At 38.1% G+C, this 11,447-nt stretch overlaps 1 protein-coding gene across 2 annotated transcripts in view; it reads right to left on the bottom strand.

Annotated features, from left to right (window-relative positions):
• ZNF398 (zinc finger protein 398) overlaps positions 1 to 11,447 on the bottom strand; it is a 29,678-nt gene that overhangs the window by 11,394 nt on the left and 6,837 nt on the right. For both annotated transcript variants that reach the window (XM_036899602.2, XM_036899603.2), the window contains exons 3-5: positions 8,463 to 8,589; positions 7,812 to 7,925; positions 495 to 608 (exon numbers count right to left, since the gene is read on the bottom strand). In XM_036899602.2, the coding sequence (XP_036755497.2) occupies positions 495 to 608; positions 7,812 to 7,925; positions 8,463 to 8,589 (355 nt within the window). The remainder of the gene's footprint in view (positions 1 to 494; positions 609 to 7,811; positions 7,926 to 8,462; positions 8,590 to 11,447) is intronic.

Raw genomic sequence — 11,447 nt, 5'->3', positions numbered from 1 at the left:
GATAACAAAATATAGATGGTGCTAAATATCTCAGAAGGAAGCTGTCTGTTTCTTCTGACACTACTGTTGTTCCTAAAGGGAAGCTCTGCATTGTCACTCCCGTCTGCACCTCCCCATTGACAGTCTGGTCCCCACGGCCCGTCCCTCCTCTCTCCCTCACCCTGCCCCCGTGTTTGTTGTACCTCTTCCACATGATCTGCAAATGTTCTTCTGTCTTTCCCCATCCTTGTATGTCGGGTCCATCAGTACACAGTTATTTTTCTTTCTCTGACAATTCTAATTTATCTTTACACTTACGACTACGTTCACTTAAAATTTATCTTAGTTTGAGTTTCATTTCTAACTTACCTGAGCAAGTCTTTTTTTTAACCCCCCTAACTTTTCCCTGTCCACCTCCCGCGTCCTTGCCTCCACAACCCACCCTGTCTGATGTTTCCCCCAGTCCTGCCACAATCCGGGTCTGGCCACGAGCACCTACCCAATTCCTCACTCACCGGCGTAGGCACCCTTGTGCATGTCACTCTCCTTGGACTCCTGTGGAGCCCCAACCTGGGGCTCTTCCTCTTGTTTGATCCAAGACAGAATATCCGATGTTGAAATGCCAGGCTCTATTTGTGGGGAAAAGAGAATGGCTGTCAAGGGTTGACTCAGAAGGTGAAAATAATCATGGTGGTTTATTTCATGGCTGAACACTATGTTTTGTCCAAATATTTATCTCTAACAACAAAACAGAACCAACCTTTTAAAAACTATACACAACACCTAGAGAACTGGTTCAAAATGAAATCAAACTGATGTATCTTTACATGATATATTCAGCTTGAATCACTGTTTTCAGTGAGCCATTTCCAAAACAAGTCATGATTTTAGTTTGGAGCCGACACCCTGAAATAATCCAGCATCAACAGTACCCTTCGCTTCATTAGCACTCTTATGTTCAAAATGTTTTCACTTTGATCTCTCATAGCTTTTTAATGAAAAAGTGGAGAAGGGGGTATTTTTTCTACTTAAGTAGAGAAGACCCACAGAGGTTAAATTGCCAGTAAGGAAGTAATTATGTTGGGACACCATATTATCAAAGATTTGATTTAATATACAGCAGGAAGAAGCAAAAGAAACAAGACTGACCAGAAGTTTGTCTTAACTGTTAATTAGAAAACAAATACATTTCCAGAATTACAAAGTTATGTCAGTTTAAACACACGTCTGACTCTTCAGAAATACTTTTCTGGTTCCCAATTCTCAGCTGTTTCTAAGAGATACCACCTTTGCCTAATAAATGATCCAGGTCATTGTTTCCTGAATCCTGAGCAGGGGAGAACAGTATATGCAAGCCCCTCCGGCCTTGGGGATTCTTTTGGAAAGAAAAAAGAACAGCCTCGAAAGGCTTTGCACATAACATGCCTCATTTGGTCAGTATAGAAACAACTGTATTTGCTATTCCAGCTGAGGCCTATACAGCCATTTTTGGCCTAAAAGGACAAGCTGGCAAGCCTGACACAGTCCAGAGAATAAACTCAAGTTCTTTATATTATTTCTCAAAAAAGCCTTGTAGGCAGGTTATGGTTTATTCCTAATAAATGAGCAGAACTCACTGTTTTCTCCAATGCCTTTTAAATCAGTTAAAGACCACCCAAAGCAGAAATAAGACTGTCAGGTCATGCAGAGACCAGAAAAATACATGTTTTCGTGCAGGCTGCAGGTTGCCTTTCCAACATCCGACTTTAAGCCACAAGGTTGAAATATATTAAACATAGTCCATCCTTTTTTTTCTTCTAGATTTTATACACACAATATACATAGAAAAAAACAGGATGGGAGAGATGGTATAAGGAAGATCTTGTAACACAGACATCCAGAGGATGCACTTTCTGTTCATCAAATATATGAGATTAAAATGCTTAATTGCTCCTCTTCATCAGTTTTCTGAAAAAAATGAGTCAGTGCTCTATAACCTCTGGATGTGATTTACGTGGTTTCGACTTTTATCATTATGAGCGCATAGAATATTATACATTTGATGAGTTTCAATCCATTGCAGTCATTCCTTTTAATGCTGAAGTTGTCCCTTTTTTGGCCAGCAGGAGAACCTTCAGATCAACTATGTCTTTTCACATCATTAAACATCTAGTGTCCTTAAGTTTTGGTTATGACAAACTATCCCAGGTTCGTCTTGCACATTTCCTGCTCCAAGCACACAATGATCTCTCTGAGAAAAGTAATTTAGAGACTACAATCTGGATGATGAGGATGCTAACTACTAATGGGCTATTGTTGCTTCCAGGTCTTTTCTATGGACAGAACCATAAAATATGTCGTATCTTTGAGAAAAATATGTCATGAGTTTATATTGATATTTATGATTCATATTTAATATTACAGGGTTTTAATTAAATCCTTCAGTTTTATACTGGTATCTTCCCTCTCTTACCCTGAAAATTTTGGTTCCTAGTAACATTAACATAATCCTTGCTTTATTTGAATCATGTTTCAAAATAATACCAATATTATTAACAAAAATATGAACTCAATTTAAGAATTTTTTAGTGGTTCTTTTATCTTTTAGTCTTTAGGATATATCCCTATAGGAACTAGGAATATATAGTTAAAACATTGTTTTTTTAATGTCACTTAAAAGAACTCTATGTCACCAACAGATACAGTTTAGTTATTTCAGCATGTATTAAGATTTTTTAAATTTAATTATGTAAAATATTTACAATGTTTCAAAATCAAAACTATAAAATAAGGTACATTCAAAGAGGTCTAGCTTCCATTTATACTCTCTCTCCCTGTGTAAGTGGCTATTCTTACTGCTTTTATTTTAATCTTCCATTGTGCCTTTGTGAAAATATAAGCTAATATGTATTTTTCTTCATGTTTTCCCTCTCTGTGTGGCATACAACACAACCTCTTTTGTACCTTGATTTTCTACTTGACGATATATTCTTGGTATCTGTCTGCAGCAGCATACAGAGATCCTTCTCATTCCTTTTTATAGCTGTATGATGAACTATACCATTGTTTACTCAAGAGTCCCCTATTGATGGGCATTTGGATTCTTTCCCATCTTTTGTTACAATATTAGTCAGCAGTGAACCATAAAAGCTATGGAGGGCCAAAACAAATCCAAGGCAGTTCTTCAGAAATGTAAGCGGCTGCGTTATTAGAACCTCTGGATAAGTAGTCTTCACTGAACTTTGGAAAACCCAAGGAGCTAACCATTCTTTCTGAATAACAATCCAAAACTTTCCTCTGGTCTTTAAATAGATTGGTATAGCCAAGCAAATATTTATTTTATTAAATAATTGGGTCCTGACACTACTGCCATAGAATGCATAGAATACAGTAGCATCTACTACAGTTTGGTGGGAATGGTAGGTGTATATAACCTGAGGACCTTTTGGAAGTAAAATAAAAGGAGCAGAAGAACTTGACTACTAGGATGGCCTAGTACAGATACCTACGTGTTGACATTATGGCAACTGCTGGCCAGGTCACCACAGTGGCACTCAAATCACATTCCTCCCAAGCCTGAGGAATCCCAACAGTGGATACTTAGAGAGAGACACAAAATGAAAGTAAAATCACTGGTTCATGCTAGCAGCAGGCTTTGGTTAAAGCCAGAAAATAGACAAAAACTGAATACTGATGACATAAGAGGAAGTCAATAAATGCAGAGGTTTTCAGTTTGAGAGGGTTGAAGATAGAAAGGTTGATCACAAGGAGATAAAAAAATGTAATGTCTACACTGGTTGAATGTTATTTTAACTATGAGGAAATCTGACTTTATGTGTGTGCATATGTTTTAAACAGATAAAGGCCCATGCTATCTGAAAAGAAGCTGGAACCTTGCAGTTTTAGGATATGTACAAAGGTATTATAAACTAAGCGAGTTAGAACTGGGGCTGAGATCTGACTTCTTAAACAAATTTTAAACAATAAAAATATTTGACACATGAAACCACCATTGGTAAAAATTATAAAAACTTTTTTTTGAAATTTTTTGTGAAGCAAGTGTGGGACTGAAACATAGTCAGCTTGATGTGTTATTTGAGTTAAAACTTCTGTTTTATCATTTCCAGGATAATTCTTGTTCTCAAATAGGATAAACTGAAATACAAGGACTGTCATATTGGGATGTGTCTTAATCACTGATTTTGTTTAGGAAAAGATAGCCTTGCTGGACCAGAGGGAACAGGGATAAACATGGGATAATGGCAATGCCCCTGAATAACAATGATCTATTAAGTCTCCCCCCAGGACCACAAGACTTTACTTATGGTTCAGTTTAGAATCTTAGCTTGAATCCACGGCTTCTGAACTTGAAGGGCTGGATAATGCACTTTTTAGTAATCTGAACTTTTGGGCCTTTTTTCCCCATAGAATGTTAAAATATTGGAGTTAAGTAGTAAAACTATCAATGACCAAATAATGGCCACACACACACAGCTGGTGTGAAGTCTGGCCCTACTAAGAGTTAAAGAAGAATTTCAAAAAATCTCCTGTTTACATTTTTCTGCATTTTCCTATTCACTACTATTTACTTATTGTATGCAATTTTGTCTCCAAGACTAGGCATCAATGACTATTCTCATGGAAGATGTAATAATTTTTCTTTTCCTTCGTCAGTTCAGATGATGGTGAAGGAGACAGAGTATAAAACTAATTCCAAGATAAAAAAATCCTAGGACATGAAAAAGCAGAAGTACCATATGGGAACCATTACTATCCTCAAATCCTTCTACCTATATGTTTTTATTTAATTATAATGCAGTTCTTCTTAAAGCTCTAAAGTAGAATAATAAATTATAGGCTTTATTTTAAGAAATATGGATAACAACAAATGTATTTTAGAAAATTAAAGTTTCTAAAAGTATATCAATATCCTAATTTGAATGCAGTGGTTTAACAATAAATTACATAATGTATTACAATTGATTTTAAAAAGCTTAAGATGTTAGAGAAGCTGCTTGTTCAAAAATAAAACATTTAGATTAGTTTTTTCCTACTAGAACAAGATGAAATGATTTAAATGGTTAAAGTGGAGAATAATTTATCAAAGAAATATTTTATTAGTTCTGTCCCTACACCTTAATGACCTGACAGTTTAATACTATTTGTCGCGGAAAGAAGCCAGTAACTTTTTAATGTTTTAGAAGGAAAATCTAAAATAGGCCTGTGTTAACATAGCAGGCCCAAGATGCCTATCCTTAGAAAGACCACTTGCAAGATTGGCCCTTGGCTGGCGAACAGTTCCCTATGCTGATATAAAACTTTTCCTAAATGCTTCGTGTGCTTCACTGGACCTAAACTGCTTGTACAAACAGTGTGGCTTATGCTGAACATTTGCTTTCCTTCTAGGAGTCTGGAGTTTTGGTATACACTAAGCCAAAGCCTCTGTGACCAGCTCCCAATGAAAAAACTTTGGGTGCTGAGTCTCTAATGAGCTTCTATGGGAGACAACACTGTAAGTGTCATCACAGCTCATTGCCAGAGGAATTCAGTGTGTCCTTAAACAACACTTAGAGAACACTCTGAAGCCCGTGTCTGGTCTCCTCCAGACTTTACCCTGTGCACTTTTATCTTTGCATCCTTTCACTGTAATAAATCTTAGCCTTGAGCTTGACTATATGCTGTCTCGTGTCATCATAGCAAATTATAAATCGGTGGGTGGCCTGAGGGACACGCAATACAGCCTGGAACATATTTTTTTAGGAAAACAAGTACTAAGGTGGTGCTGGATGGGCACAGGAGACAGTTTTAAAGTCTCCTCACTTGCCAAGTTGACAATCTGAGCAACCAAAAGAAAATATAGGTGGCCCTTGGACAATGTAGGGGCTGCAGGTGCTGACCCTCTGCACAGTTGAAAATTCATGTACAACTTCTGACTCCCCAAAAGCTTAACTACTAATAGCCTACTGTTGACCAGAAGCCCTACTGACAACATAAACAGTCGATCAACACATATTTTGTTTGTTATCTGTATTATACCCTTATTCTTACAATAAAGCTAGAGAAAAGAAAATGTTAAGAAAATCATAAAAGACATTTATAGTACTGTGCTGTATTTATTGAAAAAAACACATGTATAAATGGGCCCACACAATTCAAACCCATATTGTTCAAGGGTCAACTATAATTGAATTAAATGAATAAAAAGTCATGAATATAAAATTAAACCTAATGGGAGAAAATATAAAGGGTTTTAAAGGATAGACACATTTGAGGATTTTAAAAGATGCTATATGCTGATTGGTCCAAGTCATATAACTCCAACCCTCAAGTTCTGGTAAATATCTAGGTTGATAATCACCAATGCAAGCTAAAACTGTAAAGAATCAAATTAGGGTATTGAATAAATTCCATGTTTACATGATTTGTTCATTTAAGTAAAAATATATTTACATTATATAGGTTGACTACCTACAAATGGAGTCTTACAAACCAAGTAAAAATAAATTGACAAAATGGCATCTAAATGACTTTCATAGATCATTACAAAATGAAATTATTTACTTACTTCTTTCCCAGTGATCCCCCAAAACAAAAATGACACACTGATTTATTCTCACTGAGAGTTATGTCAGGTAACTAAAAAATGTAGACTAAGGAGTTATTTCCAATAATGAATTCTTTCTGTAATCAAGTCACCAACCTTTATTTGTGATATGATTAGACTCATTATTTACATCTGATACAGAGATTTAATCAAATTCAACCTGTTACATTGCCTAAGTATAATCACCCACCCATTCTTAAAAATTAATAGAATGTGTGACAGATAGATGCATTCCTCAAAACTCAGAGAAGGTTCACTTAAGATTGGAGCATTTCATTGCATGTAAACTTTACCTCAAAAGAAAACAAATTAACAAATATTGAACTCTAGGTTGATATTCATGCTGAACTACTTACAGGTAAATATATTTGTGTCTGTATTGATTTTAAAACATGGTGAAAGTAGGATGGAATGATGGACGGAGGGATGCAGAGATGGATATATTTGTGATAAGGAAGTAGAGTAAAATATTAGCAGTACAGTCTAAGTTGTATGTATCTAGGTGTCCACTGTAAAATTATTTTGACTCTTTTGATTGTTTGAGAATTTTCTTAATAAAATGTTAGAACAAAATAACAGTGTAATGGGAGAGGGGGTGGGTTTTAAGGGAAGTTCCTCTCATAGAGATGTCTGGAAGATGAATTTCCTGTGAGCTTTCTACCCAGCAAAGAACAAAAAAAAGAATGTGTAAGATTTCTTCTGCCAGCAGAAGCAGACTTGCAGGCAACAATAGAGCTGGACGTGGCTAGCCTTGCGCACACAGCACCAAGCAGCTACCAACCAAAAAAATTTGGGAGAGTTAATGATAGCTGGCTCCGAAAGTGGGCAAAACCCACTTGGCCTAGGTGGTATCTCTGGGGTCCGCTAATTAAAAGCATCTCTGGAGGACCATGCAGACTCCCAGCCCCTCCAGCACTTCTTAACAGCCAGCTGGGTATATATTCTTTGAGGCTGCTTCCCTCCAGACGAGCACCTCTGCTTTCTCTGCCATCTATGGACATGTTTTTTACTAAAATAATTAGGTCTCAGAACTTCATGGAATGCAGTTAGTAGCCCTCGATGTGTGGTACTGATGAGCGTACCTCATCTCTAAGCTGTCCTCCCCTTTAAATGCCTGATGACCCATTCATAGTCGAGTTGCTGAGCACAGAGAGGCTCTAGAGTTCCAAGCCCTGCTTACTTAGTTCTCAGCCATCATTTCTGACCCGGAAAGGGAGACAAGCAGCGGACAGTCTGTTCTCCAGCTTACCTTCACTGGGGTCTGTGGGAATCTCACTGTCCTCTGGCCCTGCCTGCTCCTCGGTATTATGTTCTCCCTCCGGCTGAATCTGAGACAAGACATCAGGTTGATTCATGGCATAATCTAGGAGAAGAAGAAGGGAAAGAGAGTTAGAGAGATCAGTGAGGATGACACCTAATTGCCATCAAGGCTGAGCTGAAGCTTTGGGGTCCACAGGCCCAAGGAATTTTAGATTCTATACCACCTCTCCCCAAGCACTCATCTCCCAACATGACGACCCCTATCAGGAAAGCAGGTAGGAGGACAGCTAATGTGTGGCAGAGGTGCACGTGCTGCGGGAGCACCGCCCGCCGGCTATGTACATTAAGAGCAACAGGATGCCTTGGGGTGGAGGGAAGATGGAGACCCTTTCAAAGTGAAGCTCACCTGTGGAAACAAGTGCAGCTGGCACACCCATAACCCTGAACTTCATTCTCTGCCCTATGAACTGGTAAAAGGAGCGATTAGGATTTCCTATTCAGCAAGGGTGAACTGGAAATCTTTGGCTTGGAACCAGAATCTAAAGTTGTTAGAACAGAGTGAAAATGGAGGAAAAGGGACTGTTCTGAGCCCTCTTGGAACTGCTGTCACCTCACTCAAAAGACGCCAACTCAGCCTCACCCATGGAGATGAGCGACTCATAGTTGCCCTTCATGATATTCTTGTAAAATTCCTTTTGCCATTCTTCTAATTTTTCCCACTCTGGAGTGGAAAAGTAGATGGAGATATCATCAAATGTCACAGGCACCTGAAAGTACAATCACACCGGGGTTAGTTCCTCCCACTGCAATTCGATCATTTAATAATCTTTACTAAGTACGTGCTAGTTACAAAAAAGCGTGTGAGATGCTGAAAGGATACAGGAAAAACTTAAGACACAGATCCAACCTCCAGGAGTTGACAATGTTTTCAAGGAAAAAGGTAATAAACGTTAGGGCTCTGAGCTTGGGGAAGACAGAAGACATTACTTGTAAACAGTCCCTCCTAGAGCTAGGTACAAATGCGAAGCTCTATTTAGTTCACGTAACAGTATATTCTGAATATCCACTAAGTACACAGCTTATCCTAAGCACCAGAACTACAAAAATAAAGTTTCTGTCCAAAAGGAGCATATAAGTGTGTTCAAATTAAAGACATGACAAGAAATTTTGAAAATAGAACTATAATGGGAAATATAATTATAACAAGATATAATGAACTACCTAGAAGTGATGGGCTTTGGCTAGCCCTAAAGGGCAGGTAGGTTATAAACAGGCCTGCTGGGAATGGGAAAAATATTTAAGCATGGAGAATAGGAGAGTGCATTCAGAGGACATTTATGAATTCTGCCTAGTTGAGTCAAAGTTGCATGCCGAGAACAGTCATATACAGAACAGAATCCTCCCCACCTTCCAGCATAGTTTTGTCTAAAGCTAGGAGCTTATCCCTAGGTGAAAAACTGGAAAGTTCTTCTATAAAGAAAACAAGAATTGCCTGGGGAATTTAAGGCATCTAGTACGGACACTGTAACCTGGTGTAAAGCTTTCCTCACTCTGGTGTTTAGCTGTCATCATTATATGGCTAGCTGCCCCTGCTGCCGACAGCTACGGGGTAGTTCTTATATACGAGCTAACTACTAAGTGTCGATGACCATTCAGAGAAGGCCTGCCACATGAACAAAACAAAATAAGAGAAGGGAAAAAAATGCAGAAACAAGAAATACCTAGGCAACAGAATTAAAAACAAATGAGCAAACAAAAAATCCTCTTTAATCAGTATTTCCATGAAGAGTTAAGAGATATTATTCCCATAAAATGAAAATAGGAAGCTATGGGAAAACAAAAATCAGAGAACAAGAGAGACTCCTGGTAACTAATGTATATACACATACTTTTTTCCTAAAATTAAAAAATTTAATGAAAATGATATATTCATCTTCATAAACTTAACATATCCTTTAAGATTTAAAGATCTATACAATACTATGTGGCAATCAGCTTTATTTTCTCTGATTGCTTCTTTTGTGTCACCCTTTGTTTCCCCAACTAGAAATTTTGTTCCTTAGGGGCTAGAACCATAAGTTGCCCGTTTTACACCTGAAATCGGGCTGAGGACAAGTGTAGATACTCAAGAGTTTATTTTTAACTAACCTCATTACACAAAAGATTTGTGATAGCTTACAACAAAAACACATATGATAAAATAATTACAAAAATAAAAGACCTGGATTGACCCTTGGTTCCAGGTTTTGAACGAAGCGCACCCGCACTTCCCCCCCTCCCAGAGGTCCACTGAGACGACCATGAGTATGCCCAGCAGGACTAGATCCGAGACAGTGCCAACAAGGAGAAGGAGAGGACATCACTAGGTCAGAGCTTTTGATGAGTTTCTCATGGAGACCCAGGGCATTGGCATGTGCTGGGGGTCCCAGGTGCTTAAGGAAGCTGCATCTCTCTGACTATATACAGGAAGGCCTGCAGTTGAGGAATGCAGAGAATTCCAAGCTCCAAGCTGGCAGATACACTGAGTAGGAATAAAAGTGGTTATAAACTGCAGTTTGAAGATCTATCTTTGGAACGGCAGGGGGCCCTTCCATGGCCTCCTCATCTGCCCTGGCAGAGCCAGGCAGCATCAGCATTTACCCCAATGCTGCAGCCGCAGCCCTCTTTGCTACAGCAACTTAACAACCTGCCTGGAGACAGTAGGGGTGCTGACAGTTTTAGAGTACCAGCCCGCTCCTGGCCTCTAGGTGGTCCCTGCACTGCCTACTTGTTCTCTTCCATGGCAAGCGCCTACAGAGCCAACCCTCTCCTGCACCAGAAAGATCCTTTGTTTAAAAAGATGTACATAGTGGCAGAGAAAACATGTCAGCTTCCTGTAATTAATCTATTAATCAATGAGTCTTCCACTTATAAATGTGAACGTATCACCAAGGATTACTCAATATTGAAAAGAAAAGGAAAACTAACAGCAACAAGATGAACAAACACTACAAATGACAATAGAGGAGAAAAATAAACTAAAAACCAAACAAACCACTAGTACATATTCCCAGAGAAACTTGGATATTGCACCCACTAAAAAAAAAAACTCAGGTTGCTTTTTAAAAAGGCAGAAAGTGAGTATAATATTAAACATAGAATTGTTAAAGTAAAAATCAGAAAGCCTGGAGATAAAGGTTATAGACCTCCAGTTTAAAAAGGTGAAAAACAAGAAGGAAAAATAAAAGCAACAAGACAATAATCCATAATCTGTCAAACAGTCATTCCAGAAAGAGAACAGAAAAAATGGGGAGGGGAAAGAAATATTATAAAAATAGAATCATAGAAGAAAATTTCCCAGAGCTGAAAAGACACCAGTCTTCTGGTTGAAGGGTCACACCAAGTGCCCAACACAAATATAAAAGAACTACATCCAGATATATCCTCAGCAAGTTTCAGAAAAACAAGTGTAAATAGAAGATAAATGCTTCCAGACAGACAAAGAAAAAAACCAACAGATTTCTTACAAATAGGTGAGAACTGATTTGGTATTAAACTTTTCATCAATACTAGCTGATGTTGTGAGACAAAGGACCAATGCCTTTAAAATTCTAAGAGAAGTGGAATATTACTCAGCCTTAAATAG

The sequence above is a fragment of the Manis pentadactyla genome, chromosome 7, assembly GCF_030020395.1.
Source record: "Manis pentadactyla isolate mManPen7 chromosome 7, mManPen7.hap1, whole genome shotgun sequence".
Lineage (NCBI taxonomy): Eukaryota > Metazoa > Chordata > Mammalia > Pholidota > Manidae > Manis > Manis pentadactyla.
Note: the sequence above shows the minus strand (reverse complement) of the source record. Positions and strands in the feature narration are given on the sequence as shown.